This window comes from Cyphomyrmex costatus, unplaced genomic scaffold, assembly GCF_001594065.2.
Source record: "Cyphomyrmex costatus isolate MS0001 unplaced genomic scaffold, Ccosl1.0 scaffold410, whole genome shotgun sequence".
Classification (NCBI taxonomy): Eukaryota; Metazoa; Arthropoda; class Insecta; order Hymenoptera; family Formicidae; genus Cyphomyrmex; species Cyphomyrmex costatus.
The window spans coordinates 24,148-49,023 of NW_017278319.1; the positions used below are offsets into that span (position 1 = coordinate 24,148).

The 24,876-nt window shown below is 31.0% G+C and overlaps 1 protein-coding gene across 1 annotated transcript in view; it reads right to left on the reverse strand.

Annotated features, from left to right (window-relative positions):
- The window catches only part of LOC108777137 (uncharacterized), a gene marked incomplete at its 3' end in the record, with an annotated part of 55,340 nt that overhangs the window by 22,636 nt on the left and 7,828 nt on the right, over positions 1 to 24,876 (reverse strand). The window contains exons 7-22 of the mRNA XM_018543948.1: positions 24,624 to 24,836; positions 24,357 to 24,539; positions 23,202 to 23,399; positions 22,958 to 23,094; positions 22,536 to 22,872; positions 19,656 to 19,928; positions 9,925 to 19,062; positions 9,164 to 9,783; positions 6,488 to 8,281; positions 6,052 to 6,406; positions 5,728 to 5,871; positions 5,325 to 5,657; positions 4,759 to 4,931; positions 4,595 to 4,694; positions 2,082 to 2,245; positions 1,740 to 1,961 (exon numbers count right to left, since the gene is read on the reverse strand). Coding sequence (XP_018399450.1) covers positions 1,740 to 1,961; positions 2,082 to 2,245; positions 4,595 to 4,694; positions 4,759 to 4,931; positions 5,325 to 5,657; positions 5,728 to 5,871; positions 6,052 to 6,406; positions 6,488 to 8,281; positions 9,164 to 9,783; positions 9,925 to 19,062; positions 19,656 to 19,928; positions 22,536 to 22,872; positions 22,958 to 23,094; positions 23,202 to 23,399; positions 24,357 to 24,539; positions 24,624 to 24,836 — 14,384 coding nt within the window. The remainder of the gene's footprint in view (positions 1 to 1,739; positions 1,962 to 2,081; positions 2,246 to 4,594; positions 4,695 to 4,758; positions 4,932 to 5,324; positions 5,658 to 5,727; positions 5,872 to 6,051; positions 6,407 to 6,487; positions 8,282 to 9,163; positions 9,784 to 9,924; positions 19,063 to 19,655; positions 19,929 to 22,535; positions 22,873 to 22,957; positions 23,095 to 23,201; positions 23,400 to 24,356; positions 24,540 to 24,623; positions 24,837 to 24,876) is intronic.

The following is a 24,876-nucleotide window of genomic DNA, read 5'->3' on the forward strand; positions in this document are numbered from 1 at the left end:
TTTTCGAAATCTATAATTATAATTTTAATATGATTGATACTTAACGGAATTATACGAACATAAATGGATATCCGTCAAATCTAAAAAATTTTCATAAACTTTAAAAAGTTTTATGGCGTAAGGTAAAGCGATCACTTTTGCTTTAAGGTAGTTCTTCACGGACTCCCTAGTCAACTGAATGCTGAGAATAAAAATTGCGAAATTCTCAATCGAATTGTATATATGGCGTTCATTAAATATATTTATAAATTTTAAGGTCTTTGTTGATAATATTTGCATTGAAATAATAAAGTTTTAATAATATTAATATTGTTTATACGTAGCGATGAACCACGTAGTTATTCATACACGGATAAACTTGGCAACGTCGCATTGTCACATGTGTAAGCGGTCGGTAAGTTTAGGTTTGAATGAAACAGTCAACAGAGTCGCATCACCTAACCTTCGGGATTATTCGCGTATAAAGCGTATTTTGCTAAATCGCTTGCTTATTTCTTTATTATTACATAGTAAAGTTGGTATAAACAAATTTTACAAGACACTTTTAAAAAAAATGGTCAGGAAGGAATTCGAATTTTATTCGGAGAAAGTGTAGATGGCAAACCTCGCATCACAACTAATAAAACAATTTTAAATACAGTATGCAAATTATTTTCAAATAACGATTAGTCTATTTTTGTAATTAGTTATTGATCGTTGTTGTTACCTATATTATATTTCTATTATTGTAATGCATTTTCAATACATGCAATATTCGTTAACAATAAATAATACTAATAATTTATTAATCCATACACATTTTATTATTTAGTATAAGAATTTATTTTCTTAATGCACATTCTAACGATTTAAAAAAACGCGCCGAAACAGCGAGCGCGAATAAGAAACGCGACGTTGCCACGTTTACGGATGACATGAAAGAGGTTATGAAGTCGTACATTTTTGCTGTTTCTACAATAAATATCTCGAAAATTTGTTCGGCTACCTCCACTTTTATTTTGACCGTTAAAAAGTACGAATCTTTAACTTTCATCTATTACTTTTTCATTATCAACTGCAGTTTTTTACTATACTAATTTGTAAATAATAGTGCTCGGAACTGTACGATACCCTATGTCTCCGTGTATAAGAAAGCAATTTCAACGAATTTTTTCTCAAAAATGAGTTCGGCAATCGGGGTTTAAAAAAATTGTAGCATATAGTTCGAGATCCAGAGAACCTCATATATTTTTCTTATTTTTTTCTGCAGTAATTCATTTTTGTGAAGAACTACCTTAACATTCAAAAACTCGGTGAAAAAAAATCGTACAACGTTCAATAAAAAAGAAAATTGAAAGTAAAGATTCACTCTTTCGACTGCTTCAAACCGCATTTTTGTGTAATTTTTACCTCACGCTATAGAACTTTGTAAAGTTTGTGAAAATTTTTTAGATTTGATGGATATTCATTTATGTTCGTATAACTCCGTTAAGTATCAGTCATATTGAAATTTTAATTATAGATTTTGAAAGTAAAGATTTCTACCTATAAAATGCTTTTTTAATTTTTTGTCTGCGATGATTTTTCACCGAGTTACGGTGTTTTGAATATTGCCAAATTTTTAGCTTGTTCGAAAGTATTCCCTAGATTTTGTTGAGTAGTGTATGTATGTAAAATAAAATATGCATATAATGTAAGAAGCATTGACTAAGAATATATATAGTAAAATATTATATTTTTGTAGTTTTATATAAACTTGCCTCACATTCCAATTTTACCGATGTTCCTTCGAGAGCTTTTAATTGATCCGGTAAAATTTTTGTCAATTCAGGAAGGTCGGTACTTTCAATAACCAATACTGAATTTCTCATTGTAACTGATTCGCCCCATCCGTAACGATTTCGCGGTGTTACGCGAAATTTATATTCTCCACCTGGTCGCAAATTGAATGCGTCGAATACGTTGATTGGCGTAATTCCCAACTGACAAGATTAAATACATATACAGATTAAATACATAAATACATATGATTTATAAAACAACAAAATAAAATATATATTGTTAAGTTAAAAGTTTTCATTTTCTTTTTGTATGTGTCTCACCTCTGCCCATCGTGCACCTCCACCACCGCCTAATAGCCAAGCTTCGACTTTATAAGCAACCACCGGTGTAGGTCCTCTTTTCTTTGCTTTACCCCAACTCAATGAGAGCCAGCTTTTTCCACCATCGATAACAACTGGTTCACTACTGATCGGACCGGGCACATCTGATAAAAATTATAAAAATAATATTTAAATCCAAGGACTCTTAATATAAAATTGACATACCTTATGTGTTTTGCGTAATGAAATACTTGGTTAATTACATTTATTTCATGTTCGTTTTTAATTAAGAAGAATTCAATGTCTTTTTTTATGCACTTGGCGTACATTTTTTCTTGTTTTAAAAAGGTTTTTTTAAGGGATATTAATGTATGAAACTAATAAATGATTCTTTTCTTTGCGAAATACTTTTTCTCAGCACAATATATCGTGATAAAACCAAGAATGGGAAGTAACTCGTTGTAACGAAGTTACAGTTACTTTCTTTCAGTAACTGTAACTTAACTTCGTTACTTTCTATTCATCTATAATTATAATTTAACTTACAAGTAAACCTACCCAAGTGTAACTCTCCGATTTTGATGAGTTTTTAGTATGTTGTTCTCCAGATAAAAATAAGCGACACGTATTTTTTTATACACCTTTAAAAGTGCCCATACGCACTTTTAAAGGGTGAAATACCCCTTTGAAAAAAATCGGTTTTTCTCTTTCGAAACGAATATAGTCGAAAATACAAGAGATAGAAAAAAATGTCTGCAATAAAAATTGAATGACTTCAAGAGTACTTTACAACTACAATAAAAAAAATTTTTTTAGTTACTTATTTATTGTATACTTTCACCCTCCACCCTTATTTTCAAAATTTTTTATATCTTTATATGTATAACGAAAATTGCAGAGCATAATTTAATGAAAACAACGGTGTGAATTTAAATTACTTTCCGTAAAACCATTTTTCAAAAATGGACGAAAACGTCTGTATACGCGTGTGTCAGAATACGTATGGAGCGCGTAATTTAAATGCACACTGTTGTTTTCAGTAAATTATGCTCTTCAATTTTCGTCATATAAAGATATAAAAATTTTTGAAAATATGAGTGGAGAGTGAAAGTATACAATAAATAAATAACTAAAAAAATTTTTTTATTTTTTAGTTGTAAAGTACTCTTGAAGCCATTCAATTTTTATTGTAGAAATTTTTTTCTATCTCTTATATTTTCGACGATATTTGCTTCGAAAGAGAGAAACCGATTTTTTTCAAAGAGGTATGTCACCCTTTAAAGGTGCGTATGGGCACGTATAAAAAAATACGTGTCGCTTATTTTTGTCTGGAGAAAAACAGATTAAAAGCTCATCAAAATCGGAGAGTTACACTTGGGTAGGTTTACTTGTTAGTTACATCTTTTAAGTAACTAGTAGCTAATTTAATAGTTACTGTCAGAGTAATCTTATATATTTTAAACTTATTTCGAAATATTTAATTGATCAGAAGAAAAAAATTTAATTAAAGCGTTCAATGAACTCTTGTACCTATTTGGTATATATATTTGGATCTAATGGAATCAAATGCAAGAACGCTCAATGAACGATTGTAGTACAAAATTTTTGACGAAAAAGTTTTCCTATCAAACAAAAATTACGATCATTCGATCGTCTTACGTAAAGTATTTTCTGTTGATTATTCTACCAAACGTTAAATCTCATTTTACGCTAAACATTCAAACATTGAATGGAATCAAGAAAATTTTAAGGACAAAAATTAAAGAGCATCGGATGCCGAATCTATAATTTATGTGTAATAATGTTATGGTTCCACGATTTAATTTTTCATAAAACGAGATGATAACGTGCGTGATGTCTGTAACACGATTATCATCTTGTTTTTTGAAAAATTGAATCGTGGAACCGTAACATTATTATACATGAATGGATTTGGCAACCCATGCTCTTTAATTTTTGTGCATAAAATACTGTAAATTTTTGTATAAAACATTTTTTTTTCATACGCGATAGAATTTCGAAGATATTAGCTGAAAACAAAAAAATCTATTTTCTTCGTGGAGATGTTTCATCTCCTAACCTCGAGATAAACCACTATAAAAAAATGGGTTGAATATTTTTTTATGCTCTACACTACACATATCTAAAGCGCATCAAAATCGATGAGGGATAGTTTCGACCGTTCCCTTGTAAGTATAATCTATTTTATTTGTGCAAGTAATATATAATATATAATACACTACAAAATCTTCCAATTTTTTTCGTGTTTTTCCGTAACTAATATTATACAATGTGTGTGTGTGTGTGTGTGTGTGTGTGTGTACGCGTGCAATCTTTATACTGTAAAGCCCCCTCTACAATTGCGTAAACTTAATTGTTGTAAGAATTGACCAATTATAGTTGAATACGAGGAAAATATCCAATTGTGATTGAAGGATTCTTACACCTATAACCACTTACAATTATGTTTACGCAATTGTAGATCAGATTTAAATAATTTCAAAACCACTTACTTCTTATGTAGGACATGTCATCGTTGCATTCTTCTGCATCGTGATCAGTAACAGGATTCCAATTTGATAATTGAGTCAATGATTTAGCACGTGGCTTTATCTGTTTAAAAATGATATTGATTATATGTTTCCTTTCAAAGTTTAATTTTTATAAAGATTCTTACCTTGACAGAGAAAAAACTTCTGTCACAGCCATATCTATTTTTAACTAAAATGCAATAGGTACCTTCATCAGAAGGTATAACTTTTTTTAATATTAATCTGACATAATCATCAGTACTTTCTTTGTAGGATCTCGGTCCATCCGTGATATCTGTTAATCCCTTCATCCATATTACTAAAATAGAGAAAGAAATAGTGAAGAAAAAAAGAAAGAAGAACTAAAGAGAATTATGTACTTTAATATTAATCCTTAATTAATATTCACAGATCTAATAAATTTCTGAATATTTTTTTCACAACTACGTTATGAAAAATCGTTTATGATATATACGTTTATTTTCGCGTAGTCTATATTACATAATTTAAATTACATAACCTTATTCCTCGGATTTTGATCTTTAAAATAAAAGATCTTTTAATTACGTTAGCTTTAAACAAAGATACATTGATTTATAAAATACATTGGATCCATGAATACTAGTTCAGGAAATTTTGAAACGAATATCGATTACGGTTAATTTGAGAGAATATGAGAAATTTAGAGAGAGTTGTTTTATCGAAGTCTTACTTCGAGGCTTAGGAATACCGCTAACTCGAAAGGATATACTAATGTCTTCGCCAACGATTACATCGATCGGTTTCTTGGAAGGTCTCGAGACAAATATCGCAGGTTTTCCCCGGTGCTCTCCAGCGCTCAATGACATTACATGCATTGTCGCGTTTGTATCCATTTGTCCATAAGCATTAATTGTTCTACAAACGTATGGATCCCTTTCTGGCTCTGTCGCATCAGGTGTAATTAATGTATAAAGTTCAGGTTCTACAAAGATTCTTGCTTTTGGGACCGTAATTGGTTTTGTTTGATCGCCACGTTGCCATTTCGCTTCTGGAGATAGTATATCTACAATAGATTAAAGACTTTATAATTCGATATAAGTAAAATTTATTTTCTTGACGAGCGTCTTATTTACCTTTGAGTTCTACTTCAAGACCGATAGATCCATCAGTGAGCATGCTGTAATTCTTTGGTAAGTTAGAGAATCGTGGTCTTTGTACAAATTTTGATCTAATTTCGTCGCTTAATCGTGAATTACTTTGATTTATGGATAGCCAATCTAAAATTATATTAGTTGTGTTCAGCAGACTCAACTATTGCGGAGCGGATCCGTAATTGCTTACTGCTATTGGTATATTCTTTTAGATCATCCAATAGCAGCGAGCGTTTACGAATCCGCTCCGCAATAGTTGAGTCTGCTGAATGTACCATATATGTATTTGAGCATATATATGTATACCTTTAATTGATTTTACAAATGTTGGAGGTGAATGTATAGGTTTATGATCGGAGTAAACTTTCAAGATGGATTCGGTATTCGAGGTGCCATGTGTATTTTCAGCTACGCACGTATATATTCCAGCATCTTCGGGAAGCACATCGTGTAATTCCAAATAAGCCATACCGTTTTCGAATCGTGTCTTATAACGATTACCAGATGCATCTAGCTTTTGATCGTCTTTAGTCCAATAGATGTGTGGTTCTGGATTACCAAGAACGATACAGGTCAGTCTTGTCCTCATACCAACTTCTACGATTCTGTTTGTCAATTTTGAACAAAACGATGGTTTCTTTGATTTGTTCCACTGAAGACTCTGTAATATTGACATTTTTTAAATTTGAAGTTTCTTTTTTATTTAAATTGTCAAAGCAGAAGTTTAATATTAAATAACTACCTCATTTTGACAAAGGTCAGTAAAGCTAGACGGTTCAGACTTCCAAGTATTGAAATCAATACGTGAAATAGTATTCACTTTTGTATGTCGGAGAGATCGAATGCCCGGACTAGGTACAATAGTGATATCGCTATCCCTACATATAGTTGAATAATCTTCATATTTCAACAAATTGGTCGATCTTGCGCGAATCATATAATTTTCTCTTTTTTTACGCCTTCTGTACAAAGATCCTGTGTCAAAATAATACTTATCCATAGAAGGGCTATGTAATTTATAATCCCAATAATTATCAAATCTTTTCTCACTTAGTGATGTTAAAGAATTTCTCCAATTGTATGATCTGGAAATACTAGAAAGCATTGGGATGTGAGAATTAAATCGAAAAATATATTGTTGAGTATAATTAACATTGGAAAATATTGATGTCGATTTGTCTAGCTTGTACGTGTCTTCTAACATATTTCTAAGAAAACAATCGGATTCATTTTCGCGTTTTCTGGACCATTCATTTTCTCTTATTCGCTGTGTTATACTTTGTTTATTTCTAAATCTCTCCTCTTCTCGTCTTTTTCGTAATCTTTGTTTCTCTTCCCATAATAATCTAACAGTCTCATCTCTCCTAATCTTCCCCATTTCCATTCGATGTAGTTTTTTATCAATATCTCTGTCCTGATAATTATTTTCTTCTTCCTGTACTCTGTGTTCACTGCTTCTATTAACGCATTCTTCTCTCATATATAACCAATTGTCATTGCTTTGCAGTTTTTGCTGTTTCCATTCCTCTTCCTTTTTCAAAAAAGCTTCCTCTTTAATATCCGAATTGTTATATCCTTGTTGTTTTTGAAATATTTTCTCATTGCTTCGTTGTTTTTTATCTTCATCCACTGACAAACATAAATTTTTATCTCTTCTTAATTCTTGGATGTCCTTGTTTTTTACTTTTTCTTTCTGATTTTGTTTTATTTGTGTTATTTGATTTTGTTCTTGATCTTCGATTATTTCTTTATTTTTTCTCCCAGATTTGTTTGTATCATTTTCCTTCTTTATATCATTTGTATATCTATGTTGTGTTTGCTGTGTTATTTCTTCTGTTTCAACAATTTCATCTTTCTCTTTTTCTGTTGATTTCTCTATTATCCTTTTAATTTCTTTACTTTCTATTTTATGTCTTTTCTGCGTGGCTATTTGCTTATCCTCTTCTATATTCTTTGTATTTATTTGTTCATCTTGTGCTATTTCTTCAAGATTGATTGTCCCTTTTTGTTCTTCATCCTCTTTTCTCGATATTTTTATTTCATCCTCTTTCCCTTGTTTTATTATTTCTTCTCTTTTAACAGCACCACCTTCTTTCTTTTTTAGTTTCTCAGCCTTTTTACTTTTTATTTCTTTATTTTCTCCTTCCTTTACTTCTATTATCATCTCCTTGTTCAACTCTTTTACCTGTTTTTTTATTTCTTCCACTTGCTCCTTTTGTTCTTGTTTGATCTTTTCTTCTTTTTTCCCCAACTCTCCAGTTAACAGATCTGTTTTTTCTTCCTCTTTTATTTTTTCTGATATCTCTTTTTCCTTTTGTTCTTGCTCTTTTAACCTTTCTTTTTTTCTTTTCTTATCTTCAATCTTCTGATTTCTTGTTTTGTCGTTTTCTTCTTCTTTTATCTTTTCTACTATCTTTTCTTTTTTCTGTTCTTGTCTCGCTGCTTCTTCTATTATATTTTGATGTTCTGATTGTTCATGTTTTTCTTCTTTTATTTCTTGTTGTACAGATTCCTTCTTTGCACTTTTTTTTTTTTCCTTTTCCATTTTTTCAACCTTTTCATTTTTAATTTTTTCGTCTTCTTCCTTCCTTACTTTTTCTTTCGTCTCCTCTTGTTTGTGTTTTATTTTTTCCTTTTCCCTTTCTTTTTTTTGTTCTTTTTCTGTTTTTAGGTCAGCGTTTTCTTTTTTTTTTTTAACATCATCGTTTTGATTTTGTGCAGTGCCTTTTATATCTTTAAGATTTTCCTGCTCTTTTTCTAATTCTTCTTCTTTGAGAATTTTTTGCTCTACCTTTTTCTTTATTTCTTTAGTTTCTGCTTTATTATTACACTCGTCCTTTTCATTTTGTATCATTTCGACTTCTCTTATTTTTACAAATTCTTGTTTCTTTTGTTGCGCTTCATCAATTTCTTTTTCTTTTTCTCGATTTCTTTTAGCTTTATCTTTTCCCGCGTGTTCTGTAAATTCCAATTTTTCAATACCTTTTTCAGTATTTTCCTGTTGTTCCCTTTTTTCAATTTTGCCTGCATCTTCTTTTTTTTCTTTCGATTCTTGCTTTATTTTTTGTTCTATTTCTTTAGATTCTTTCGTTATTTCATTTTTCGTTTTTTCTTCAATGCTGTGGTCTGCTTCAGTTTTCGTATATTCATCTATTTTTTCTTTCTCTTTATTTTGTACAGTTTCTTGCTCCTTCCTTCGTTCATTTTCGGATGTACTCATTTCTTCTTGCTGAATTTTAATTTCTTTTAATTTTTCAGTTTCTTTATGTTCTCTAAAGTTGTTAATCTCTTCTACTTTTTTACATTGTTGCTTTAGCGTTTTATTTTGTATGCTTTTTTTACTTTGCTCTGTTTCTTCTTTTAATTCAATTTCCTTGCTTTTTTGTTCTTTATTTTCTTTTTGTATTTTTTGAATTACGTTCTTTTCCTGTTGTTTTTCATTTCTATTTTCTATTTGATTAACATTTTCTTTATGTGTTAACATTGTTAATTTTTTATCATTTATTTCTTCCTTCTGTTTAACTTTTTCTGGTTTCTTCGCATCTTCTTCGTCTTTCATATCATTGATTACTGTAGATTCTGTATCTTTTCCCAACTTAGTTTCTTCCATTTTTTTTTTAGGTTTATTGTCTTTCTCGACAGCTGTTTCAACTTCAGATATTATAATCTTTTCCTTTATGGATTTTTCTTGAAGAGCCGTTTCGTATTTATCTGTTAATGAAATCGTTTCTTGCAAAGACTGATTAGATATAATATTTATCACAGTTAGCAGTTTACAAATTGGTTTTTCAAGAATCATTAATCCATCTAGTATTGTTTCTTCGCACCATAACGTTTTTGTCACTTCTATTGATTCTTGTAATTCGAATAGACATGGTATCAATCTTTTCAAAAGACTACCAAAATTTGTATGTTGTGGATCCACCAATGATTTATCAGTTGATTGTTGTTGTATTATAGATATAGATTTTTCTAGGCTTTGAAGAGCACTAATCATTAAATTAGTGTTTGATTTTTCTTGTATCTGTATGATACATTGTTTAATATTCTTTAAAGATTTTATCAACATTCTAAATGCTTCGTATTCTATATAAATTTCAACAACCGACACTTGTTGTTTTAATTTATTTTCGATAGATTCAATTGAGTTGTTAATATCTGAAATATTATTTATTATTTTTATTGATAATTCTAAAAGCTTTTTATTTTGTTGCATAAATATAACTGTTTTGAGCGCCTTTAGTATTAGTTCTAATGGTCTTTCCAAATAATTTAGATATACACTTGACGATGCCTTTATAATCTCAAAAGAGCGTTTTAATTCGATTAATGGTATAATGAGAGTGGCAGATATTATAGTATCAACTTCTGTTGTATCTGATTGTTTGGATATTGCTTTATCAATTTCTTCCTTGAGAAATAAAATGCATTTCTCAAAATTGGAAAGAGATTCAATAAAGACATCAATATTACTTTTCCTTTCAACAGTATCTAAATTAAATTCATTTTTTAATAACATTAAATTTTCTTGTATATTAATAAATGATATTTCCATCATCTTGAGGATTTCAATTTCGGTAGAGTCATTTTGTATACATGATATTGCTAATTTAATACTTTCCACTGATTTTACTAATTTTTCGATAACTGACCAATCTTGTATTAAAGTTCTCGTTTGCTCTTTCACAATTATAGTTTCAGATTCTATTATATTGCATTGTTGAATATCAGCAATTGATTTTTCTATTTCATGCAGAGGAGTCGCTAAACATTCCGTAATCCAGTTGTCTGCATCTTCGGACATTGATTCAACATCCGGCGATATCACTCGTGTTTCTAAAATAGATATAGCACGTTGGAGATCGAATAGAGGTTCAACCAATGCATTTAATATAACATCATTCTTCGATCGATCCGTTGATGTTTCAACCAGCATATGATCCTGTATTACAGCGATAGAGTGACGTAATTCTTCAAGTGGTTCTATCAAAAGACGAAGAATAAATTCATTTTTACCATCGATGGCAAACGAATGCTCATTAGCACGCTCAATAGTCATTTGTTCTTCAATAATTATTGCAGCTGCATGTTTTAATTCTAACAGAGGTTGTATTATTGTTTTCATCAACGAAATATTTTCTTTTTCCGACAAAGAACATGTCGTATCATATTGCTGGATTGTTTTCTGTTCTTCGACGATCAGCGCTAAGCATTGTCGTAATTCGGTTAGCGGCTTTGCTAATGTTTTCAACGTAGATGTTTCATCTTCTGTCATCGAAGCTGCAATTTCAACCGGGGATTCAATCACTCCTTGATCGATCACCATTGAACGTGTAATTTTTGAAGAGGATTCTTCAATTACATCTGCCCATGTATTTAATGATGAAACATCTTCAGAAAGAGTATCCGCCTCAGGTTCTATAACAATCTGCTGATAGTTACACATTGCTATACGTTCCGTCAGATTATGAAGAGTTTTAGCAAAAGTGTTCAATGCCGAAATATTTTGTTGTTGTACAAGTTCATTTAGAAAATCTGGTGCAATCGCAGTTATTTGCTGAATGGATGCGATAGAAGCTCTTAAATCCACTAAAGGCTGTGCGATCGATTTCAGTAAAGTATCAGTTTCTACTTCCGATGTAATTTGACTTCCTGTTTCTAATATTACGTGTTCTTGTACAATAGCAATAGACTTTTGTACTTCCTCAAGAATAGGTTGTAGAGCAAATTTTTCTAGGTTTACAAAAGATGATTCAGTTATTAGACTGTGTGTATCGTGTTCAATAATATGCTCCTTTTGCACCGTTGCGACAAAAGATTTTTCAAGTTGTTGCAAGGGACTAACAAGACTGCTTAACACAGTAACTGGTTTTCTTATTTCCGTAACGTTCAAAATTTCAGATTCTTGCATTTTTATTTCTTTAATAGTTAGAATCTGCTCTTGTAATAATCGCAAAGGTACAATAATATTTTCAATAAGATGTGTATCTATTTGATTGGACTGTTTCAATTCTATATTTGTAAAAGCTTCGATAATTCTCGGCCGTTTAACAATAATGGAGCAACATTTATTGAACTCTATGATAGATTTCACGAATGCTTGCAGCGCGGATGCATTCTCAATCTCTGCAATTTGCCGATCAGCGGTTTCTATTACACTCAATTGTTGCAGAACTGCCATCGACATTTTTAAATTATTAAGTGATCCAGCAAAATCCTTCAATGTTACTAAATCATCTGTATTTATATCCATAAGTACATTATCCTGAATTATCGACACTTGATCTAGAATTATTGTCATGGATTTATTCAAATTATCCAATATCGATTTGATTGACAATTGTTGCAAGGTAAGGTCGGTTTCTTCATAAGATGCAGTTAAGAATGATTGCTGTAATTCTTGCAATGGTTGTATCATATATTCTAAAGTAACAGCTTTTGTTGATTCTCTTGTTTCTAACGTTTGGGATATTTGATCATCGAGTTTTAATATTGCACTTTGCAGCTCTTCAATTGGAATAGTCACTATTTTTAGTAGAGAAGCTTCACTAATTGCTTGCTTTTCTACATCTTGTTCATTTGTAACCATTAGTTGACTTGTTATTTCCTCCACTGAGTTTGCAAACGATAATAAAATTGATTTTTTCTCAGTTTCAGTAATTTTATCATTATAATCAACAAGTTCTTTAAATGTTATTAACGGTAATTTTAAATTTTCTAGAACTTTATTCAACGTTTTTAACATAGGAACATCATTCAAAATTGTTTGCTCCTGAACTAAAATAATCGAATTTCTCAGTTCCTCTAAGACAAGTTTTAGATTTGTTCTTAATAAATTTTGACTTTCACCATGTTCTTCCTCTTCCATGACTACAATTTGTTGCGTATCTATAAGTAATAATTGTTCTAATTTTTCAAAAGAATCTATCACTATACCTAACTGAGCGATCTCTTTTTTCCATTCCGGCATTTCTAATAATCCAGCTTTATAAATATTAAGGTTTTTGATTTGAGAAAGTGTTTCTCGTAAAATATGAATTGAATCAACAATTTTATGTAAAACCTTTGGATCCAACCCTTGATCTTTTTGTTTAATAATTTTTAACGGTGGGACAGATTCTATTTTCACCTGATTAATAATATGTATAAATCTTTCACTACATTCCACCACTGATTGAACAAGATTTTGCAAAATCATAATTTGTTTAACATTTGATAATTCTGCTTCTTGCTGAATAAGTTGAATAATTGTTGAATCAGATTGCATGCAAGCAATTGACATTTTCAAGTCGTTTAATGGTTCCATAACAGCTTGTAGTAAAAATGACTTAGACGTTTCATTCGAACTGGTTTTAGTAGCATTAAGTTGCATTTGTTCTTGAACTGTAGCAATTGACGTTTGTAATTCTTCTAAAACTTTTACAGATAATTTTAGTAATGTTAATGTATTTGTTTTAATACCTTCGGTAACTTTAGATGGTAATTCAAGTTGTAAATTTAGTAACTGTTTTGTCAAATTTGAAAATGTAATTGTTTTTTTATTAAAAGGTTCTAAAATTCTTATTTCTCCAATTTCATTAAATGATTTATACAATGTTTGAAGAGAAGAAATAATCGCTTCTAAAGTTTCATCTTTTATTTGTTCCTTCTGAATCATACTGTTTTCAGATATCTGAATTGATACTAACTTTTCTTCATCAGTCGTTGCTAAATCATGTTTTTCAACTTTTTCTAAAGGTTCTGTAACCGATTTTATCACTTCTATATTTTCAAGAAGTAATTCTTCAATTTGACTGGACTCTAAAGATTTTAATTCTTGTTGTGGTATCTCTATTGCATCTTGTTTAATTGAATCATCTATTTCTTTAGTAAGTGTTTTGCCTAATTCTGCTTCGACGGGTTTTAAATTATCAATGGCTTTTGATTCAATCATATCCGTGGAAGATAAACTAGAATCTAAAAGCAAAGTCTTGTCACATTGTACCTGTTTCTGAGATTCCATTGTATCTTCTATGAATTCTTCGAGACATTGCGCAGTTGTTTCTTCAACAGCTTTTGTTTCTTCCTTTATTTCCGATATTTTGATTTCTTTATCATCAGCAATACTAACACATTTTGATATTTGTATTTCATTTAGAAATTTAATAGCATCATTAATATATGATATTAAAATTTTCGGGATTGCTGATAATTCTTCATCTTTGTTAATATGTTTGTTTTTATCTATTGTTTGATATATAGATGTCAATACATTTTCAAGAGCTTCTAAAGGTTTAGAGATGAGTGGTAAAGACGCTATAATGGTCTCTTTTAATTCTGGTTTTAGTCCTTCATGAGTCAAGAAAATAATCGTGTTGGCAGCTCGTTCAAAATCAGCAAGAATATTTTCCATATGAGAGAATTGGCTGTCTAATAATATACTGATAGACGAGAAAGATATTACTGTCTTAATAGAAGTATTTGTAGCTTGTAGATCGTTAAGAATTTGTATTAAGGCTGTTAATTCTTGTATTTTTCGCTTATCTTCCTCAGATTTTGAAGTCAGACATTCTTGTTTAGCAGATTTTATAAGATCAATCAGTTCTTTTAACGGTTGTATTAAATTACTTATCACGGAATTAAATTTTGTTATTTCACTTGTCAAATGTTTTCCTTTTTCATTTTCTTCCTGATTTTTTTTGTTTTTTCTCACATCCGCTAGATCATTTTTTGATTGTTCAACGGAAATTACTGTTTCTAGATCTTCTAAAATTGGTATTTGTACCGTCGTAGATGTATTTTTAATTTCAGATTGAACAACTTCTTGAATTATTGCTTTAGATGACGACATTTCTGTGTTCATCATTACACTCTCAGCTTCTTCTTGTGATACCTCAATAATTTCATTAATGACACTTTCTACATTTGTAATAATCATGCTCCTTTTCTGTTCAACTGTTTTCTTTATAACATGTATAGAATCTTTCACGTGGTTTAAAACATCTATAACAGCAGAAAAAGTCTCTATGATTGGTGCGCCTTCAAAAGCACCTTCTTGAACAAGTATTATTTTGTGATCCGATAGGGAAGAACTTAGTTCTGAAATAGAGGCAGCTAGTTCTTGAAACTGAACTATTAAATTGTACGAAATTGCCGAAGGCATTTGCTCCACATTTTCTTTTAGAATGTTTAATGCTGACAGAAGTTGATTAGTCGGATAAAGAAAGCCTTCTACGATAGCTTCTTCGGCAATTAATTCACTACCAACTTGCCTAAATTGCGTTTGTGCAAAAGAGATTTGTTTTTGTAGTGCTTCCAAACAGTTAGACACTATATCATACGTATTTTTATCAGTGCGTTCTTTTAAAGTTATTATAGCGTTATGTAAGCGATTCAGTGTGCCGGTAAGTCGATACTGAAGAGAAATATTGGTACTACTAGATCGACGTGAATAATCTGTCTTTCCAATTTGTTTTTGTACTTGTAGAATAGCAGAATTGAGCAATGTCAGAGATTTATTAAATAAAAGAGATTCTTCCATATTTGCAATTATTTCAACGGTGTGACAAACTTGTTTTCGCAAACCATCAACTGCTCGCAAAATAACGCTTTTCTTCTCATCTAATAAGGAATCTTCAGGAACTAAACTTCTTCGACTGCTCTGTACCATTGAAAGACAACTGTGAAATTCTAATAGAGGCTCAAGAAGATTTTGTAATTCGAAAATTAATGGTTCTCGTCGTTCTAACATATCTACTTTTTGAATGGTACTCTTAATATCTTCTAAAAGAGCAGCGATTGGTTTTCCTAAAATATTTGCTACATCAGTTTCGAGAGTTTCTTCTGCAGCTTTCTCTAGATCACTCATACGTTCTAAAATATTTTCTAATGGTTTTGAGATGTTCCAGAGATATTCTAAAATTTTTTGTCTTAATGATATTTTTTGAATTACAATTGGAATTTTCGTTTTGATTTCTTCTAGTATGTATAGAAGAAACTCAAATTCTTCTTCTATATCTTTATCTTTACCGATAAAATTTTTTATCTGTCTTATTACGTTGTTTTCTATAATATTCAATAATGGAATAAATCGATTTAGTATCATAAGTTCTGAAACGTCGTGTTCGTGGGATTTAGAAAGGAGATTTCGTATATTTGTTAACGGCTGTATTAAATTAGTCAACATCAAAGTTTGATTAAGTTTTTCTTCAAATAAAGCAGTTTCTGTATTGTAAACGGTTATTACGCGTATTGTGGAAATTGTCCTTCTTAACTCTTCGATGGAAGTAGCTAATTTCGATTGGGGAATTGTAGTAGATTGTGTTGATTCTTCGAAATCCTCTAATATACTAGTTATTTCCAATTGTAATTTTTCTAAAGTTTCTGACAAGATCGTAATTAATTTGCTTGCACCCTCTTCACTTTCCTGCTTTTCGTTTTTTATGGTTTGTAAAATGACATCACTGGAATTGTTTTTTGTTATAGCTTGCTCGATAAGTAATGAGATAGATTCAGCTTCAAATGGTGTTGAAGCAACTTCTGTAAGAGTACCCGGAATTGTTTCTCGAGAAGCTGTAACAGTTTCTTCTTCTATTTCTTCCGTTCCTACGTTAAATGGTTTAGCATTTTGTTTAAACTCTTGTTGATGAAGATATTTGACTGAAAACGGTATTTGATTTTTAATTTCTTCGATGATATCTATTATCGGTTGTATAGATTCTTCTTCCGCATGTTCACGAAGAATATCCATGATTGTTTGCAAAAGATATTTCATAGGATAATCCAAATTTTTTAAAATTGCAAGATCTTCAGGATCGTGATATACAGAAATTGCGTTTTTAAGCCGTAGTAGGGGTTCTCGAAGATCGATCAATGCATCTATCAAACTGTCATCATTTGGTGATTCAGAATATGATGTTCGAATAACAATTTGATTTACATTTCTTTTCAATTCCTGAATTGTTAAGCTTAATGTAGATTTCGTTTCATCTTCATATAGTTTTATACTATCTTCGGATGTAGCAGATAACCAATTTTTAATAGGATCTAAAGAACGATCTATTTGGCTAACCAAGTTAGATTTTGAATAACTTCTTTCTTCTTTATTTTCTCTTTGAGATTGAGTAATATTTTCTTCATGTTTTTTCTTTGATATTTCCTTTGTTATAAGAGCCGTATCCTTTTCTATATCTTCCAATAATTCCAACATGGGTACTATTAATTCAATCGAAGAACTGTTTTCAATTACATTGTGAATTATCTCTTTCAATATACTGATGGGATTCATCAAATCATTAAGAACTTGTTCTTCTTGTGGTTCGTGCTTTTCCGTTAATAAATCTCTCTGTAGATTTAACAATGATTCACTTAGTTTGCTAATTTCTTGAATTATTTCATCATCAGTTGGATTTTTTAAATTAGCAATTGTAACAGCCGAAGAACCGATTGTCTGACGTAATGCCTCAATACTTGTAATTAAATGACATGAAGTTACATACTTTTCTTGCTTTTCTAAAACGGATGATAGAGCAAAATGCACATTGCTTAAACTTTGATCAATGTTTAAATCCTTTAACATATTTTGAATAATTTTCGTTTTCGATAACTGTTCCACTAATTCCGATATTTGTTCGTCGATATTTTTCAATATGTTGAGAGTTCCTTCTATTCGAGAAATTATATCGTGGTTTTCAAATTTTTTCAGTATGGTGTTAACAACATTTTTTAATTTTACAATGACAAAATTTATTTCCTGTGTCATCGAAAGTTCACTAGAAGTACATCTTTGTGCTAAAGTTAACTGAAGATGCAATAAGGGATCCTTAAATTCCATCAAACTATTTAAGATTTCATTTTCTTTCAATGTCATCGCAGTGTGTGCTGTGTGAGATACGCACTCTCTCAACTCTGTTAAACATGCAATAAGATCCGACGCTGTCACAAATTGTTGTGGACTGCTAGATCCATTTATCGTAAGCTTTGATTGTTCGATATAATCTAAAATCCTATTAAATATCAATTGAACATTGATTAATGGTTCTTCAATTTCCTTAGATATATTTTGAGACATATCAGAAATTGATTTTAGCGATGATAATTTGTTTATTCTTTCAGAAATGTTGCAAATGTCATCGTTAAATTTTTTTAAAATTGCAAACGTCGGCTGTAAAGATAGTAATTCAAAATTTTTAATAACATGTGACAACTTAGCGATAAATGGTTCGAGAATATTGAGAATAATTTCTATATGTTCTATTGGTGTAATTTCATTAATTTCTTGTAACAATGCATCCAGATTAGCCAAGATTTCAATGTCCACACCTGTTCTTCTTGAACCTTCCAATAATTGACATATATCGTCAATTCGCTTATAAATATTTAAAAATTGTGGTACATCGAATACTTTGTTATACAAAAGCTTTAAAGAGCTGCGTAGAGCTATTCTGGATTCAAAAAGAATATCTTGTGTCGATTCTTGATTCTCTTCTGAGATATGACTGTTAATTTTCTTTACGTTTTTTAAATTATCTAACAATTCTTCTTTAGTAAATAATTCTTTTACTGTTTCGATGTCGTTTCTGTTATCCATTTCTTCAATTGGTTCTATAAATTGATATTTCATCTGCATATCAATTTTATCTTCCGATTCACTTCTCTTTTGATCGTAGTTACTAGGGCCGGAATATTTTTCAGAATTATTTTTATCCTTCTGTTGTTTCTTTTTTCGTTGCTTTTTTTTAGGAACACCGACCATTGAATCGACAGAAGAATCACAACCGATTCCATCGTCTAGACTGGAATAAGGTGAACTTTCTGCGCTTAAACTGCGTTTTCTGTTATCTGTTATTCCATGTTTCAATGTTAACTGTTTTTGAATAAAACTCTCTGTGATGGAGAAATGTGGAGAGGATAAGGCGTCCGCAAAAGTGTCGCTGTCATCCTGTTTCAAAGACGAAAGCGGAGATAATGGTGGCTCGTCTTTCTGTGTACTATGGAAGCTTTCCGATTCTATGCGTTGGCTTTTTTCGCTTTTTGATAATGATAAACTCATTGATTTTTTTCTAGGTGGTTTATTAAGAACTTTTTCGTCTTTATCCTCGTTATATCGAACTGATCTTTTCAAGGAACTTCGAGAATCGCGATCAAGTGACGAGAGGACGTTAACATCATCCATAATAGAGACATCTTCGAAATCAGCTTCTGTTCGTAAATCATCGTCTTCCGCGCTTACAAAATAATCAGGAGATATATCAATTATTACAGCTTCCATTACCAAATTACTGGTCGTAGACGTTTCTTTGACAAATCTCATTGGTGGTAACTCGATCACATTGTGTTCTATACAAAAATGTAGCCTTTTAGATTAGAGTATAATTAATACTATTATTAGATGTACAAATGAGAATTCTCGGTCTTTTTTTTTTTTACCTCCCTAGCTATTTTAGGCGGTAGGAAACGTCTTGTTGGGTTACTTTAAGCGTATTTGCAAGTTCTAATTGCGTTTGACAAGAATTCTCGTTCAAAATTTTCTTCAACTCCACGTCTGACTAGGGCGATCCTCAAGATCGAAATTTCTCTCTCGAAACTGTTGGAATAATTTTTTATTCTATTGTACGATACAGCATTCTCGCTCAAAGCCGAACAAATCATTTCTTTTGCCTTAGCCGCGTTTTTTCTAAGTTGAAACACAAAAAAAGGGCAATGTTTCAAATGTTGCTCTTTGAACGACATCGTGTGCTGATTTTTCAGGTTTGGTTCACAGGAGAATGAAACATTGTACCTCATTTTAAAGCTAAAAAATGGTACTTCAAAATGACTATGGGGGGGGGGAGTTCAACTTAAATTGGTTCTAAGGTCGCTGAAAGGTAGGGGCCGAGAATTAATTTATACACCTAATATATTTTGCTAAATCAACAAATCAATCTTTTTACCTGTAACGTGTTCAGACAGCTGATCGGCGTACATTTCAACAATCTGTAGTGCCTCTTCTTCAGTAAGATCAGGTGTTTCGTACAAACTAACTGACACCTCTTTGCCATCAAAGCTAAAAGATACCTCGCCCCGCTCATCTAAAGTAACGGAATGATCCGTTTGTGGTGTGTCATACAATTGAGAAGTTCGCTCTTCATGTATTGTTGACAACGATAAGTTTCTTGCTAGCTCATGACCATTTGATGCTTGGATTACTTTTGCATCTATTTTATCTTTAAAATAAAGTTACATATATATGTAAAGATCACTTGGAATGTTAACAAAAAGTAAAAACGGAATTGTTGAGAAAAACTTTTCATATATAAAGGAGCATTATCATATCGGTAAATGTGCATTATATGTGACACATCACCGATTTAAGTGTCTTTAGATATGTTGTAGAGGAGAGTATCCTGAGTAATTTTCTGCAAAAATTAAGTGAGGAACGACATTGATTTAGGAGATGTAGTAAATTAAAGTTCTTTTATATGTAGAAGATAATATTAGTATAAGAGATATAATACGTATCGTGAAGTTTGTATATACCGTACTAATCTCTTAAAAAATGTAAAAAAAGTCAGAAAATCACAGAAAGTCACAAGTATTTTAGGAACAGTCTACGTACTTCTCGCAGTTTGTTAATAGCGTTCTATATGTGACTGTACGAATTTCTAAGTCTTATTGATAATAAGAATAAATTATTAGATTTTCTCATCAATCGAAAAGTTATTCACGAACACCCCAGCTAGCAAAGTCACGTGATAATGACGTGAATTTTTGGTACAAATAACGTCAATTATGACATAAAAGTAACATTATTCTGACGTACACACGTGATTATGTCACATCTTATTGACGTTATTTTATTACGTCAGGGAGACGTAAATATGACTAAAAAGTACTATTAGTGTCACTACTAGTGCAATAATGCAGTAGTAAATTCGTATATACTTCGTGTAGAAATTTAAATAGAATACCGGTCAGTTTTTCCTAAATTACTGTTAGATTGTTAAAATAAGTATTAATAATTAGCATCAATTTTAGAATAAAATAAAAAAAAACTTTTCCTCTAAATTCGAGAATTAATTTTTTTTCATGATGCTTCCCAAACGGCCGGTTACCCATCCGAAGTTATACCACGACCTCGCATGCTTGACCTTGACAATCGTACGGGAACTGCTGTACTTCGATGACCCACGAATTTGTATATGTCAACGTCTGTATAATTGTGATATATCTGTTCAATGGAAATATTAAAAACAGATGGTTTATGTGTTTATATATGATAGTGTATGTATTAGTGTATGTATTAGTGTATGTATCATTCCGCAAGTGTAATGCGCATGACATATCATTTTATCCTTGTTTTTTATCGAATATTAAAGGATAAAATGATACATCAAATAATAATACACAAATAATAACAAAAAATAATTGATCAGTAATGGTCATATATATGACGTCAATGTAACATCTAGCTGACGTCATATCGGTGACGTCAACTTTTGGTATTACAAATGACGTCAAAATAACGTTTCATTTATGTCACTTGACGGCATTGTCATCAAAATCACTTCATAATCACGTCATTATCACGTGAGCTTGCTAGCTGGGACATTCACACACAAGTCCATCTCACTCTTGTCTACCAAGAGGAACACCACTTTTTACGTAAAGTCGACTCCCACCTCACCTCCCTCTCTACTTTAGGAGCACGACTTCCATGTGAAGCGATTTTATTAGGAAACTTTAATTTATCATATCATCTAAACTAATGCCGTCCCCTACTCAATTTTTGCAGGAAATCACTTAGGACACTCTCCTTTACAACATATCTAAAATAATTTAAATCGATGATGTGTCATCTAAAATTCATATTTATCATCATATCAGTGATATAGTAATTAAAAATTTATTAATTCTTAAATAACAAACTCCTGTATAAATCAAAAATTAAATTGGAAAGAAAAGGGCACTAGGAGTTAAGCGTTGATAACTTCACGCAACGCCGATATATATCTAGCAAATCTATCTATTATAAAAAATTATTAAATAAATAAACTTACATGTTTCGACTCATTTTTGAGCCTTCTTCAGAGACAATAAAATTTTCATAAATAAATTATAATTTAAAAAATAACAAAGATAAAAAGATGTTTAATCATAATGAGCTCATTCACAACCGAGAAATAGATTCAAAAGACAATTTCATCCTAGGGAGCACAATGAAATGCATATAATAATGGAAGAAAGGAAAAAAATAAAAAAAGTTGAAAAAATGGGAAATTAATTTTCCAGGATGTCAAAGAAAAATAATCATTTCCAAATTAAATTTATGAAATTACAACTACCTCTCGGGAGTGAGGAGAATCACCATGTTCACCACGATACTGCATCGCAAAACAATCTCAAAACCGGTCTTCAGAACAATTTAGGCCAGTCAGTCTCAAACACAGTGAGTCACAGCAAATAGTTTGACGGTATTAAATTATCAAATCGCAAAATTCAAATGAGACGACTCACCACTATGCACTAGCGAGACTGACCTAGCTTTTGAATCTATTTCTCGGTTGTGAGTGAGCTCATTATAATTAAACATTTTTTTATCTTTGTTATTTTTTAAATTATAATTTATTTATGAAAATTTTGTTGTCTCTGAAGAAGACTCAAAAATGAATCGAAACATGTAAGCTTATTTATTTAATAATTTTTTATAATAGATAGATTTGCTAGATATATATCGGCGTTGCGTGAAGTTATCTACGCTTAACTCCTAGTGCCCTTTTCTTTCCAAGTTAATTTTTAATTAAAAATTGTTATGTGTACTAGGTAAATGCTACCTTCAAATCCTAGTAAAGACGCGGAACTACTGACTGTTCCCATGCAATTGGTAGCTTCACAAGTATATATTCCTAAGCAGCAAGTGCCATCCTGTCCAGAAATAATTCGATGTATATCACCGGGCTTGAGTTCAACGTTGTTTTTGTACCATTTTAAAACTGGCTGTGGAATGCCGATAACTTTGCACTCTAAATTTACAGCGCCTTCTTCCGATAAGATCGCGCGTAGATTCTCGAGAAATTTCGGTTTTTTGTAATGCTTAGGAATAATTAGTTTCAAAAAACAAGAAGTAACGCTATGGCCGAAATCGTTTACCGCTACGCACTTCCACTCAGCCTAAAGAAATGTGAAAAAAACGCTTATGATGGTCTTTATATTACAGCAAATATGATTGTATTATATATATGTCATGAATACTCACTTGATCAATAAATTCGAGATTTTGTACTTCAAAATGGCATGTGCCAAGATTCTCTTTTGCCATGTGATATTTATCAGATTCGTCCATTATTGCATCATCTCTGTACCAAGAAAGGATTGGTTTCGGTGCTATGCTTACTAAGGAAACAAATATGTTTATTAGTGTGATGTAAAAATGTGTGAGATAGGGTAACAATTATTCAACAACTTAACTTTTACTTATGTATTAAAAAAAATCGGGATACCTTGTACTGTAAAGCGAAAATTTTCGTTTATTTTTGCTTCACAACTTCTGAGGCCTTTTATAAACTTCGGTGGTAGATTAGTGCTTAACAGTTGGAAACGTTCTTCTTCGTTTAATTGATTTTGTATGTCTTCGATGGTTAATTCTGTGGTACTCTTAGCTTCGCCCATGCAATTTCTCGCGATACAGCAATAAGAGCCTAAATATTTTTTAATAAATCTATGACTTAAGTAGAGACGAGAGAAAAAAATAATATACAGAGTGGGCCATTTTAATCTCCCCACCTGAATTTCTCGAAAACTAAATCCTGTAGACAAAAATGGTTCAAATAAAAATTGAACGGTATCGAGGGGGACACGTTTTAGTCACATTGTTTTTTTTCTAAGTGGAGGAGCTAAAAAGATATGAAGGTCACATCCACTTTTTTAAATGGAATTATGTAATTTTTTTTAGATAACGTGATTTCTCTAATTATTTTGCATATAAAAGTATTAAGGTAGATATACCAAAAAACCAATAGTTTTCGAGATATTTTACACTTCATTTTGATACATATTGACACAAAATGTTAAGTAACTCGTAAACTGTTGACTTTTTGATTATCGTACCTTAATACTTTTGTGAACAGAATAATGAGGTAAATCAAGTGGTATAAAAAAAACACATAGTTGCGTATTTAAAAAATTATTCATTTTGTATACATTTTTTTTTAAAGCAATTATGTGTTTTCTTTACACCATTTGATTTATCTCATTATTCTGTTCACAAAAGTATTAAGGTACGATAATCAAAAAGTCAACAGTTTACGAGTTATTTAACATTTTGTGTCAATATGTATCAAAATAAAGTGTAAAATATCTCGAAAACTATTGGTTTTTTGGTATCTCTACCTTAATACTTTTATATGTAAAATAATTAGAGGAATCACGTTATCTAAAAAAAATTACATAATTCCATTTAAAAAAGTGGAGGTGACCTTCATATCTTTTTAGCGCCTCCACTTAGAAAAAAAACAACGTGACTAAAACGTGTCCCTCTAGATACCGTTCCATTTTTATTTGAAACATTTTTGTCTACAGGATTTAGTTTTCGCGAAATTCAGGTGGGGAGATTAAAATAGCCCACCCTGTATAATAAATTTAACGAATGCGCGTACCTAATGAATTAGTCCCAGTTAATTGATAAACATCTCCTGGTTTAAGTTCTTGACCGTCCTTAAACCATCTCAGCAATGGCGTTGGGAATCCTACAACTTTACATTCGAACGAGACAAGACCTTCTTCTGTCAAAATTGCATTCAGATTTTCCATAAAGCGGGGTTTCCTATAGTTTCTTGGTACTTTATAGAAAGTAAGATAAATGTTAATAGAATAATTATATTTTTCGTTATAAATTATAGTTTGCTTATTATTATAATACGTACTAGACATTGCTACATAACAACTCGTAAATTGTTTTATATTTTCTTCACTGGTGACGACACATTTCCATTCACCTTCGTCCATGGCTTCTACTTGTTTTATTTCAATTGAATATCCTCCTATGCCATCCTCCATTACATGATACTTTTCGCTAGACTCAATACGGCCTTCTTTATTGTACCAGGAGATCGCTTTTGGCCAGGGTGGTACTTGAACTATTATTGTTGATAATGTTTTATTTATTAGTATGAGAGA